This window comes from Euprymna scolopes, chromosome 41, assembly GCF_053919585.1.
Source record: "Euprymna scolopes isolate OS-2025 chromosome 41, ASM5391958v1, whole genome shotgun sequence".
NCBI lineage: Eukaryota > Metazoa > Mollusca > Cephalopoda > Sepiida > Sepiolidae > Euprymna > Euprymna scolopes.
In genome coordinates this window covers 72,667,185-72,681,521 of record NC_136522.1, presented here as the reverse complement: position 1 = coordinate 72,681,521, position 14,337 = coordinate 72,667,185, and the positions used below count along the sequence as shown (strand labels likewise).

Here is a 14,337-nt window from a genome sequence, read left to right as displayed (position 1 = left end):
AAGGGCAAAGGTGCCTTACCAAATCAAAGTCGATATCTGTGTAAAGAATTGCCTCGTCATCTGTGACTGGCGCCACGGATTCATAAATTTCTGGAATCTGGATCCGTCCGTTGATGTCAAGCAAACTGCTCATCAATGCAATCAAGTCTGTCATCGCTTCATGTCTGGAAAAAAAAAAATCAGATTGCAATTTACACTCAAAATGAGAGCAGTAGTCGGTAAAAATTCAAATTAAACTGTGCAACAATTTTTACTCACATTCACCCCAAACAAGGCATATCGCCACTTGGACGTAAGGGGTTACTAATTAGGACCATGCCTAGGAAAGATTAACAAGATGTTTGTTTACATTACATTTAAACTTCTGCATATCAATACAGTACGGGAAGCAGGTAGAAGAAAGTCTAGCTATTCTAGGGAAGAAAAAGCTTTCTGGCATTTAGGGACCTCAACAGTGAAGTTTTGTTGTTAAGCAGGTTGTCTAGGATATGTAGATTGAAGGGGCACAAGTGCAAGGAGTTCATCAGAGCACATTTCATTAAAATAATTGTAAAACAGGCACAGGGATGCAACATTGCGGCCAAGGGACAAGGGTTGGAGCCTACACTCTTTTAGAGGTTGAAGGCTTAATCCTCAGTGCGAGCGACACTTAAATACAATCATAAATTAAGACTTTTACCTTGTCATGGCTGACAGAATGAGAGCATGCTACCTCCCTTGGATTAAATAAAGGATTTCGTTCAAAATTCCATGTAGATTTCTGGGTTCGACAAGATACACCAGAAGATGGTCGAAGGTTATATTAGTTGATACATTAAAATACTCAAGATGAACTCTTTACACTTGTGCCCCCTCGGCATACATATCCCCCGACAAACCCGCTTAGAAACAAAATCTCATCCCTTCACTGTTGAGGTCCCTAAATGTCAGAAAGCTTTCTACTCGAATAGTTTCTTCGCTCGAACAGCTAGACGAAATTTTTTTTCATAATATTATTTTGTACTCTTGCACGTCACCAATAGAAAACGAATAAAGTTACAAACTTTTTATACTTTTCGTATTCTTTTTTTTATACATTTTCATATATATATGTATATGTGTTTTTTTAATTTTTTGAGAACTGGCTTCTTCAAGCCAGTTCTCAAAAAAATTAAAAAACACATATACATTTGTGGAAGAAAACATTTATTTTTTTAAAGTCGCTCGACATTGATATGTGGTTTTAACCAACTATTTGTCTGAAACATTAACATGTCCAGCGTCGCAACCGTGAACATTTGTTTATATTAATAAAAATATATCTTGCTCTTTATTTATTGAACTCTTAATAACCTTGTTAAATTCATGAGTTATCTCTTTTGAATACTTATAACTTGGTATATATATATATATATATATATATATATATATATATTTGTAGTCATTGACATACAGTCCTGTTTCGTTGTATCATAACTCATCAGTACCGCTAGACTAGCACCTCTCCCAAGTCAAGGATTGAACCTAGAACCATCGCGTTAATAGTCAGCAGTTAGGCAATTTGCTTAACATCCATCGGAATGGTTTTCTCTTGTGAATTTTTATATTTTACTTGTAAGCCAGTGCTTGCTCCCTCGGCATCAATATGAGAGATGGTGACATGGCCAGAATGAGAAGAGGTGATAACAATTAGAAAACCACGGCACACGACAGCGTTGAGTCAGCAGTTGTCGAAAGGACAACACACGTCTTCACATACATTTGCTAAAATCACATTTTACTTACACGGAGCCGCCAAAAACGCCAGAATGCAGATCTCGCTCGGCGCATTTGATTTCGACGAAAAAGTAACAGATGCCTCTGAAAATAAATGTTTTAAATTCATTTAAAAAAATAAAAATAAATTAAAAATAAAAACCAATTTAAAAAAAATCAATTAAGAAATAACATTCTGACTTAAAAAAAATAATAAAATTCAATATAAAAATTTTTTTTAATTCACTTAAAAAAATAAAAATCAATTAAAAAATAAAAATAAATTTTAAAAAATCAATTAAAAAACTTAAAAAATAAAATTCTAATTTAAAAAATAATAAAATTTAATTTAAAAATTTTTTTAACCCTACAATCAATGATAATAAATTAGAACATTTAAACAGAGAATCAGGGTATGGTACGCCGACTCTAAAAAAAGAGTCTCAAATCTCATGCAATGATATAAGAATAACATTGCATGTGTAATGCGAATTATAAAGACAGGTTTAGATCTGATGACCTCAGAGGAATACTAAATCTGGACATTACAGTGAAATGTATGAAAAAAAGGAGACTTTGATGGTATGGTCACATTTAAAGAATGACAAAGTCAGTAGTCAAGGGAAAGTCAAGAAAAACATGGTATGAAATGAAAAGGATGAATCAGTATGTGTAGAACAGTTGAGGTAGCAGGTTCAGTTCACAGTGAACAGCCAAGGAAAACACGGGAGGAATTGATAAAAATGGAATTGAGAGAAAGAGGGATAAATAAAGACCTGGCCAGAGATATGTTAATTTGGAAGTGAATTTTTTGAGAGCCAACACATTGTAAAACTGATGTTAAATTGAACATGATGATGAAAATGGATGAGATATGCTTGGGTTAGTAGATGTTGAACAGTTGAAGTAGCAGGGTCAGCAGGTGAAAGCCAAGGAAAACCGATGATGATGATGATAAAAAGCCTGTGTAGAAAAAAAATAAATAAAAAGAATCTTATTTATTTTCAGGGGATTGTTATGCCAAGGTGTACTAGAATTAATTACAATAGGATTTTGAAAGGTCTCACCTGAGTCCATAGGTCAGGCACGGCTTTTTCTTCCCCAACCAGTAATTATCAGAAATGCACACAAAATCAACATCCTATTTAAAAAAAAAAAAATTGTTTTTTTCTTTTAGATTTTTTTTTTCCCTAAAATGGCAGGCGAGACAGTCTCTTCGCTTATAAATAAAATTTTATTTTCTTATTTAGAAATAAAACTACAGTAGAACTCTGGGATACAGTGGCCATAGGATGTTTTTTTTTTTTTCAAGTTACGATGTGGAATACAATGTTGTTCCGGCCCCTGGTTACAGTATTTTTAATAAGGTGTAATTCTAAATTCGGACATATTCTTTATCTATTCACAAGAGGTTTGACCATTTGGGGTTAATACTACCAGTAAAATGAAGAAAAAAAACTTACCCCCCCCCCCCCCCCCAAAAAAAAAAAAAACAATCTTCTTTGAAAAAGATATATTACACCAAAAGTCACAGGGGAAAAAAAAAAAAAATGATTTTAATCATGTAATAAAGCATTTTGTAACATTTTATGGTTTTCTAATATTTTCAAACTAATCTTTCGAATACTATAGATACAGTAGAACCCCGGAATACAGTGACCCTAGGATACGTTTTTTTTTCAGGTTACACTGTGGAATGCAATATTTTTATGGCCCCTTGTTACGGTATTTGCCCTGCCTGCCTTACGGTGTTATTTATAATGTTATTTGATTATATGCATGTGTATTATATATTGTGTACTGTATTTTATTACTAATTTTTAATGTCGTATCCCGGGTTTCTGCTGTACTTAATTTTTCTTTACTTTTTGTGTTCTAATATAGTCGTAATTCCAGACAAGAACAAAAAAAAAAAAAAATTCATTTCATGCAAGCCACATTTTCATTAATTAACTGTTAATTTATATTCACTACTTGAAATTGTTGAATAATAAATTATAATTAGAAAAAAAGCATTATGGTTTTGTTCCAGAATTCCTTCTCTGTGAAAAACAAAAGCAAAGAAAAGTCTGTACAACGTATGTACCCATGACGAAACAAAAATATCATATTCCAAAAATCCTGTAAATGAATTAAGTATTTTTATTTTTAAATAAGAAAATCAAATTTTATGAGTATCCAAGGAGTAACTGTTTTACCATTTTGAAAAAAAAAAATCTCAAGAAACAAAGAGAGGTAACTCAACAATAATTCAAAACTTGAAAGATTTATGTTGTAATGCCTACAAATTCCCATTAATCACCTAAAAATGATATTCTTTATTAAAAATAAAACTCCTTGATCAATTTACATAATTTTTGGAATATAATATTTTTGTTTCGAGATCATATTCCAAAAATCATGTAACTTGATCTTGTAACTTAATAAAGAAAATCATTTTAAACAATTTTAAATGATTAATGGGAAATTGTATGTATTACAAGTTGGAATTATTGTTGAGGGTTATCTTTCTTAGTTTCTCCAAGATGGTGATGAGAGACAGTCCCTCTTCGTTTACTCCTAAAACTTGATTTTTAGTTAAAAATGAAGTTATTTAATCAAGTTATGTGACATTTGGAATATTACATTTCTGTTCTGTCACTGGTACGTACATCATACAGATTAAAAAATTTTCTTTTAAATATAGGGAGAATTCTGTACAAGCACAAATAATTCTTACCTTCAAAAACGTGTCTTTCCTCGCCATAATCATTTCATCGAGCCCTGTAGAATTACTTTCTTCCATACCTTCAAAAATGAACTAAAAACAAAAAAAAACATAAGTTTTTTCGTCTGTAGCTTTTCGAATGAAGAGTTCTATCATGATTAGTGGTTCTTTTTATTATTATTATTATTATTATTATTATTATTATTTGACTAGCAGAGGGATCTGACATTTTAAAAATTAAACGTGGGGGAAAAAAATATATGGGTACCTTGAGATTAACAGGAATTTCAGTTTTTGTTTGAAGGAAAGCCTCAATGGCATTCAACCAACCGAGAACAGGACCCTAAAATAACAAACAAAAATACAAAAAAATTTAATTTAATTTAAAAAAATGATGGGATGAAGGAATATATTTATTTATAATAAATTATTTATTTTTGCATACATAAAAGTTATTCGTTATCAGCATACATATTTCAGACATTGAAGCCCATCAGTAACATTTCAAACTACAGATAATGTAGTTGTGGGGTTGATTCTTGCCAAAGTCAGCCACGCTGATGATCATCATATACCAACAAGAAACATGTATCCTTAGATAACATTTATCAATGTAAAAATTAAAATTATATATATATATATATATATATATATATATATTGGAACTTACAGTGTTTGGATTTTACCATTCTTGGATTTTTTACCCTTCACCGGACTATCCATTCATGTGAAATCTTTTTATCATTTTTTCTTTTACCTCCTATTCCCCTTACCTCACCCTTTTTTTTAACCAAGTAAGATCTGTGACTTACTTGTGGTTTCATTAAATACTTTTACATGCAAAATCCGATCCCGCATTTTGCTAATTCCTGCCCTCTGATGAGAAGGAGAGTATTTCTTCGAAACTCCACGGATTAAGGACTATCCACTTATCTTGTGTTTCCTTTTTAAAATTAAATATGTTTTTAACTCTTTTTCAAAATGTCTTTTTAACATGTTTTATTAATCATTTGTTCAGATTATAAGCTTTATTTCCTTTTCGGTTTTATTGAGCTTTTACATCTGGTTGAGATTACTTTACTTGTAAATATTAACTTTTTAATATTTATAATATATTTTAAGTTTACCATTTTGATTACCTTGGTAAACTTATTGTAATTTTTATTTATATATATATATATATATATATATATATATATAGCGTGTCCAGGGGTGATGAAAAAAATCCAATAAAGTGCTCGATCGTAGATGTGAGAGCTGAAGATACAATATTTATTATGACACTATATATACATATTTCAAGGTCGTACCATTGGTTTCGATACACCGAAAACAGTAATATTTTTCTTTGTCGCCGAAGAGATTATACCGATTTTCCACAGTATATTATTACTGTTTTCGGTGTATCGAAACCAATGGTATGACCTTGAAATATGTATATATAGTGTCATAATAAATATTATATATATATAGTTTGTAGAATAAGAACAATAGAAAAGCAAACACAATTTTATTGACGATAGACAATGTGTTCAGATAAATGTCCGAAAGTAAGAGGAAGAAACTCTGATGCAAAAACAAAACGGATAGAAAGTCCGTTGGCAATGTATGTCAATCTTCCAGTGATAATGTCATAAGTCAACACGGAAGTAGTAAAGTTGAAGAGCTATGAAAGCGAGAGTGTTACCATTACAACGAACGACCTTTTGTGCCCTAGAATTTATATTTCTACATAATCACCATAATCACTAGTGTCTGTAGGTATTTAATTATTATAGTAAAAAATAATTATATATATATATATATATATATATATATACTGCTGATCAAAAATTTAAGACCACTTAAAAATTTGTAGTGTGGATTGCAGCATTATCCTGTTAGAATAACCATCCATCCCCACACAAACGATGACCCCCCCCCCATCATCAATGATGCGTTTTGTAGCATGCTAACATAACTAGCTGCTGTCTGACAACCCTGCCCCACCTGGAGCTCCATAATCTCTCTGTAAGAAAAGGCACCCTATACCACTACGGACCCTCCACCACTATGCGTGGAAAAAATTTCAAAGGGCATGTTTTTGTGATGCCAATATCACTGGAAGCCATCAGGACCATCTAAATTGAATTTTTTCTCATCAGAAAACAGGACTTTCTTCCACTTCTCAATGTTAGAATTTGGTATTCACGACCAAGTTTTAAGCGGCCCACTTTGTGATGGGGAAGCAACCGAGGAGTTTGCTTACGCTATTTACCATGCCTTTTTGTTGTATCGTGTGATGGTTATTGGACTGCAATCAGCATCTGTAACCGCCTTAATTTGACTAGAAGAAAGTTCTGTCATTCATAACAACAATCTCTTATGCCACTTAAAAGCTAATGCTCGATTGATGCAAGATGGTCCAAAAGCAGTATGAAGCATTCCATACGTTTCTGTGGCATTTTTTTTCAAAGTTTAAAACAAAACTTTTATTGCATATTATTCTTCTAAAATGTCCTCACGTCCAGATTGCATTTTTTAAAACTCACCAGCTGTGACAATCAGGCTTTAGTAGGGTGTATTCCAATTTCTGCTGTAGCTGGTCATTTGAACATGAAATCATAAAAATTGGTCAGTCGTCTCATAAGATGTATAGCAATGATATAGTGAATTTTCAAGCGTCTACGACAATTTTAAATGCCTGGACAAAAAAAAGTCTGGGGACTTATTGAAGACATCTCGTATTTATAAAACGACATACCTGCTTACAGTGGTATATTGCACGACCTTCGACTTTATTTTGTTGTTTTTGTTTAGTAAAATATCATTCAGATTTCCTCCCAAAGTTTTCTTACAGCCACACAGAAGAACCGTGATGCAATGAAACAGTTTGTCTGTGGATTACGATATATAATCATTCTTTAGGTTGAGTCATACCGTTATTAATATCATATGCAACTATTCAGTGTCCCTTCTGCCGACTATAAACTAGATAGTTGTCGATTCAATTCCTGGCTTAGTATGCATGCTAGTCTAGTTTTGATTCGCTTTTTTACGGAAAACGCATCAGACAAGGCATGAAGCCAGTTGATGTAAAGATACAATAATCAAACACATGATACAGTCCATACTTTGCATAAGTATTATAATTTAAATTGTTAAATACAATATAAGCAAATATGTATTATGAAGCAAAAAGGTTGAGAGGGAGAAAAAAAAAAAAAGTCATGTTTAATCATAATTTGTGAGTAATGCGGTTTGAAAGCGATTCAATAGCAGTTAAACTTACTTTATCGTCAGATGAACCCCGGCCGTACAATTTGTCGCCTTGTTCTGTCAAAACGAAGGGCTCAAAATCCCAGCCATCATCCTTAAAAAAAGAAAATATTTTTTTAAAATCAATTTATAAACAAGACATAAGACTTCTAAACAAAACTAAAATTAAATTGGGGTTATTTTTTGTAAAAGAGATTCAAAGCATGTTATCACGTCGCAAATTTAGCTTTTTAAAATGAAAGGACGAACCGACCATTCGCGCATGTACGATAAAAAACAGCGTCGAAACCAAGATGTGGACGACAAAAGTTTTTAACAAACAAGCAAATACACACACACACAGACGTTTCCCTTTTATACAATCGATAAATATTAATGACTAGCATTTCAGCCCGGCATTGCCCAAGTGTTTAGAAAAGTGCCTAGTTGAAGGTGAAGATATTAATGTTTTTAGCCAATTTTTCGATATTTGTCGTCTGAAAGGTCGAACTCTAAAACGATACTTATCTTGTAAAAATCCGTCGCCTCTGTCGAAAGTTTTAGGCAGACATGCAAACATACATACATTTATATATTGGTAACTAAAAATTTTCGACCCAAACCGATTAAAATGCTTGCCCTATCTCTTAATACCGTTTATGTAAAATTTCAAATGTTTAGACCAGAAATTGTTTGAGTAATTTGGTAGAGACCGCAGAGGTCAATTTTTTGAAACTTTGACCCCTATTATGATCCCTTAACTTTTATTGTTTTGGGCTCAAATGAAGTTATTAAGTTAGATCCATGTCCAAGGAACCTATATCTAAAATTTCAATTGTTTAGACCCAAAATTGGCGAAGGAGTTTGGTAGAGTTCTCAAAAGTCAAATCATTTAACTTTGACCCCTTAATCGCCAAATTTCTGGCCGAAAACCGATCACAAAGATTTTTCCCAAATCTCGGTACTCTGTATATCAAATTTCGAGTCTGTAGACTTAAAATTAACAAAGTTATTGCATAGGGAAATATACACACACATACAGACACGCAGACACACATACAGGCACACAGACAGACAGACACGTTCACTTTTATAGATATATAGATTAGCATTTCGAAACCAAGATGCGGATGACAAAAGTTTTTAGCAGACATGCAAACACAGACACACACAGATGTTTGCCCTTTATGCAATAGATAAATAGCTCTATTAATTATTGAGCACTACTATGTAAACACAGTGATGCTTGTGCAGATTGGTGATCTTTTAAACCAACGCCTTTCAGGGGAAAAATTATTATGTACTTGCATATCAAAATTAGAAAATTAGTATAAATTCCAAAAATTACGAAAAATGATCTATCTATATTGGTAATGACAGAAGCTCCCTAAATTTATTCCTAATCATGTTGACACACCGGTTCCCGCTGGATCACCGAAGTTAAGCAACGTTGAACCTGGTCAGCACTAAATGGGTGACCATTTGGGACTTTCAAGTGCTGTGTGTGCTCTCTGCTTATCTCGGCATTGTTTCCAGTCGTCCTGGACTTCTCCTTGCCACTGGACTCAAACAGTGCCGATTCAGGAGAGGTGTAGATTGCGCAACCCTTGCCTCAGAATTACATGCGCTACTGTCCCTACAGGGGGGGGGGATCCTTTTTTTTTCAAGACTGAACGAAAGCATGGAAATTTATTCCATTCTTGCAACTACACTAGCACCGGCTCCACCCCGTGCTCCGATGGTGCCACCAAAGCTTTGTCATTGTAACGAAACAGTATTTCTGCTAATAAATAAATTTCACAAACCTTTGATGCTGGTTGCACGTCCAAATGGCCATAGACAAGCAATGTTTTCTTTGCTGGATCCGCACCCAGGTTTCCAAGTAAGACAGGTGGAAGTGGAATTTTTTTACCACATGGCAACGTCTGTAAACCAAGGTCGACAAATTCCGTTGTGATTCCAAGTTTGTTCATTTCCTAAAGAGAAAATAAAAAAAAAATTACAAAAAAAAACAAATTACAAGAAAATAAAAATTACAAAAAATAAAGTAAAAATTACAAAAAAAGTAAAAATTACAAAAGAAATAAAAATTACAAAAGAAATAAAAATTACAAAAAAAATTTTTTTTAAATTATAAAAAGTAAAAATTACAAAAAAAGAAAAATTACAAAAAAAGTAAAAAATATAAAAAAGAAAAATTACAAAAAAAAGAATTAAAAAAAAGAATTACAAAAAAAAAATTACAAAAAAAAAATTACAAAAAAAAAATTACAAAAAAAAAAAGAAAAATTACAAAAAAAAAAAAAAAAAGAAAATTTACAAAAAATAAAAAAAAATTTACAAAATAATTAGGGTTTAATTCCCTAGCAAAAAAAAAAAAAAAATATTTAAACTGATTTAGTACACGAACCAATAATTTCTTTGTAATTTTTTGATTACTGTTCTCATCTTGAGTAATATTTTTTGCTGTAAAATATTCAATTTATTTAAACTATTTCTCCTCACAATTCTCGGCCTCAAAATTTAATAGACATCTGACAAAACTCACTTCTGCCAAAAAGAATGCCTCTTCTTTAACCAACAGGATTTTTTCCCCACAGGTCTCGCTAGTTTACTATAAAAAATTTAAAACCCAACACCTAGTTATTAAAAACAATCCTTCTCCTCCTCTAAAACCACTTTTAGCTTCTTAGCATTTGTTTTGTGGTGTAGTATTTTTGTGTTGTTGATTAAAATTTCTCTGAAATTCGGGGGGGGGGGGCATGTACTTTATGTAAGTGTTGGAATATGGCACTAGATTCAACATATTTGCTGATTTCTCATTCCGTGGAATTTCCACAGGTCATTCTAATAAATAATAACCAATTAAATAATCGATATGACAATCAGTGATGATGATGTTGATGGTAGTAAAAAAAATACAAGTAACCTTGTCTGTCTGTGAGGAACAGTCTCTACCAAACTACTCTGTCAGTTTTTGGTCTACGGACTTGAAACTTGATATATAGGTAGTTTGTACCTGTGATCAAATTCAATTTGTTTTTTTAGAAAGAGAGAGAGAGAAAGAGAGAGGGAGTGAGTGAGAGAGAGAAAGAGAGAGGGAGAGGAAGGAAGGAAGAGAGAGAAAGGGAGAAAGAGGGAAGAAAAGAAGAGAGAGAAAGACAAAAAAAAGAAGAGAGAGAAAGAGAAAAGGAGAGAGGAGAAAAGGAGAGAGAGAAAAGGAGAGAGAGAAAAGGAGAGAGAGAGGGAATAAAAGAGAGAGAGAGAGAGGGAATAAAAGAGAGAGAGACAGAAAAAAGGAGAGAGAGGGAATAAAAGAGAAAAAGAGAAAAAAGAAAGAGAAGCAAAAAAAAAAAAAAACACCCACCTAAATAGCAACTAAATATTCTCGTAATTTAATAGAAATCAGTTTTTCTTTTTTCTTATTGAACCAAAATAAAAAAAAGTCTTATTCAAAAAAAAAAAAAAAAAATGTCATCGGGGGGGGGGGGGGAATCACTTTTCTTACCTCTGCTGTCCACTTGACCATTCTCTGGACATCCGGACGGTGCTCTTCTGTAGCAGAAACACTCGGAATTGCTACGGCAGTTGCAAGACGTTCCACAAACTTTTTTGAATTCTCATCGATGTAACTAAAAAAGGAAAAGGAATTCAAATTAATTTTCTTTTTTTTTTTTTGTCAAAATTAAAAGTTAAATTTTATAGGAACTAGTCATATATCTAACCTACCTCACTTGAATGTTATTATTTTATGAACTGTTATAATTTTCTTTTTTTTTTGTCAAAATTAAAAGTTAAATTTTATAGGGACTAGTCATATATCTAACCTACCTCACTTGAATGTTATTACTTTATGAACTGTTATAATTTTCTTTTTTTTTTGTCAAAATTAAAAGTTAAATTTTATAGGGACTAGTCATATATCTAACCTACCTCACTTGAATGTTATTACTTTATGAACTGTTATAATTTTCTTTTTTTTTTGTCAAAATTAAAAGTTAAATTTTATAGGGACTAGTCATATATCTAACCTACCTCACTTGAATGTTATTACTTTATGAACTGTTATAATTTTCTTTTTTTTTTGTCAAAATTAAAAGTTAAATTTTATAGGGACTAGTCATATATCTAACCTACCTCACTTGAATGTTATTACTTTATGAACTGTTATAATTTTCTTTTTTTTTTGTCAAAATTAAAAGTTAAATTTTATAGGGACTAGTCATATATCTAACCTACCTCACTTGAATGTTATTACTTTATGAACTGTTATAATTTTTTTTTTTTTTTTTTAACTATCTTTTTAACTATTTTTAGCAATATTAATCCTGGACCTGACATACAGATAGGATGCAAGTAAAATTTAAAAAAAAAAAAAAAAAATTATGAAGTACTAACCTTCAAGTTTTACATTATCTAATTCTCATATTTCTTTCCAAGCAACAGATACCTTCAACTCACCAGCCATATTTCACTCCATACATCATATTTCGTACATATGCCCAATAGATTCTTCCCTTCTCGTCAACAGCGATAACACTCTGCTGGTTTGTAATGGCAGAAGTTCTTGCACAAAAATTATCTGTATAATTTGGATTCTTTGGACTACTATTCGTGCCATATATAAAACTGTGTTATATACGGCACAATCACGTTGAAACACGGGTTCTCGCCAGATCACCAAAGTTAAGCAACGTTGAGCCTGGCCAATACTAAATGGGTGACTATTTGGGAAAGCGAGGCACTGTATGTACTGCGAGGTAAAATACCAGGTTGAGAAACTGGCACGATCTATCTTTCTCTCGAGGGTAGATGGGACTTTTAAGCCGTGGTAGGCAACCCATCTAGTGATGGCGTCACAATAAAAAAATACCTTTGATAGCCCTGGCGAAGCATCAAGTATTCAGCTACGGACAAGATTTGTTGAATTACACTACACTCGTGTAGCGAGTTCAATCTAATAATATTTAGTTATTTGCACGAACAATGACAATCGTTCTGCGTTCCTAGGATTTCAATTTGTATTTTTTTCTAACCTTTCTTTCTGGGTTCGATTCTAACCTTTTCCAAATATCATTTTCAAAACTTATCTAGGTTGCGTTCTTACTGGTGGTTCAATTTAAATATTGTAGACCTTGACGCCATTTTTTTTTTTTTTTTTCTGATAAAAAAAATGACTTTGCATTTTCTTTTCCCTTTTTTATTTTTTCCTTTTTCTTTCCTTTTTCTTTTCCTATTTTTTTTTTTTTTGCCGTTTTTCCTTTTCTTTCTTTTCCCTTTTTTGCTTTTCCTTTTTCTTTCCTTTTTCTTTTCAACCGCACCTCTCCTGAATCGGCACTGCTTGGGTCCAGTGGCAAGGAGAGACCCCAAGACTGACTGAAAACTATACAGAGATAAGCAGAGAGTACATACAACACCTGGAATTCCCAAATGTATATATACAGCACAATCACGTTGACACACCGATTCCCATTAGACCACTGAAGTTAAGCAACGTTGAGGCTGGTCAGTACTAAAATGGGTGACCTGTTGGGAATACCAGGTGCTGTATGTGCTCTCTGCTTATTTTGGCATTGTTTCCTGTCATTCTGGACTTCTCCTTGCCATTGGACTCAAGTAGTGCCGATTCAAGATAGGTGTGGTTGGTGATTGCACAATCCTTACCTCACAATTACGTGTGCAACTACCCTTACAGGGGGTATCCATTGTCTCTTGCATCGAATGGATCTAAGATTTTTAATACCATGTGTTTATGCAAGCCAATCCATGTGCCAATCCAGAGTTTTGTGGGAACTGGATTTTTCCCACAAGAAAACTGACCTTGTGTCTATGTCCTCATAAGCAAGGTAAGCAAATATGGTTTCTGTATGTGCGTACGTCAGTGTAGAGGAGGGGGGGGGTGACTGAACTGCTTTTGAACAGAGCAATAATATAAAAAAGGGGGAAAAGAAAAGAAAAAAAAGGAAAATACAAAAAAAAATGGAAGACGGAAAGGAAAAAAGAAAAAGGAAAAAGAAAAAAAGGAAAAACGGCAAAAAAGAACAAAAGGAAAAACAAGAAAAAAAAAGGCAAAAAAGAAAAAATAGGAAAAGAAAAAGGAAAAAATAAAAAAGGGAAAAAAGGAAAAACGGCAAAAAAGAACAAAAGGAAAAACAAGAAAAAAAAAGGCAAAAAAGAAAAAATAGGAAAAGAAAAAGGAAAAAATAAAAAAGGGAAAAAAGGAAAAACGGCAAAAAAGAACAAAAGGAAAAACAAGAAAAAAAAGGCAAAAAAGAAAAAATAGGAAAAGAAAAAGGAAAAAATAAAAAAGGGAAAAAAGGGAAAACGGCAAAAAAGAACAAAAGGAAAAAAACAAGAAAAAAAGGTAAAAAAGAAAAAAAAGGAAAAGAAAAAGGAAAAAATAAAAAAGGAAAAAGAAAGAAAAAAAGGAAAAACGGCAAAAAAGAAAAAAAGGAAAAACAAGAAAAAAAAAGGCAAAAAAAAAATAGGAAAAGAAAAAGGAAAGAAAAAGGAAAAAATAAAAAAGGGAAAAGAAAATGCAAAGTCATTTTTTTATCAGAAAAAAAAAAAAAATGGCGTCAAGGTCTACAATATTTAAATTGAACCACCGTCACATAGCAACTGATGTGTAATATCGCATGAATAAGAAATGCTTTTTT

General features: G+C 32.3%; 1 protein-coding gene and 1 pseudogene across 2 annotated transcripts in view; one reads left to right on the top strand and one right to left on the bottom strand.

Annotated features, from left to right (window-relative positions):
• The window catches only part of LOC145266626 (cytosolic non-specific dipeptidase-like), a 49,471-nt gene that overhangs the window by 18,526 nt on the left and 16,608 nt on the right, over positions 1–14,337 (bottom strand). For both annotated transcript variants that reach the window (XM_080122538.1, XM_080122537.1), the window contains exons 2-9: positions 11,187–11,310; positions 9,484–9,654; positions 7,713–7,793; positions 4,710–4,784; positions 4,454–4,534; positions 2,802–2,875; positions 1,765–1,839; positions 20–164 (exon numbers count right to left, since the gene is read on the bottom strand). In XM_080122538.1, coding sequence (XP_079978664.1) covers positions 20–164; positions 1,765–1,839; positions 2,802–2,875; positions 4,454–4,534; positions 4,710–4,784; positions 7,713–7,793; positions 9,484–9,654; positions 11,187–11,207 — 723 coding nt within the window. In that variant the 5' untranslated portion in view covers positions 11,208–11,310. The remainder of the gene's footprint in view (positions 1–19; positions 165–1,764; positions 1,840–2,801; positions 2,876–4,453; positions 4,535–4,709; positions 4,785–7,712; positions 7,794–9,483; positions 9,655–11,186; positions 11,311–14,337) is intronic.
• On the top strand, positions 13,115–13,232 carry LOC145266849 (5S ribosomal RNA; annotated as a pseudogene).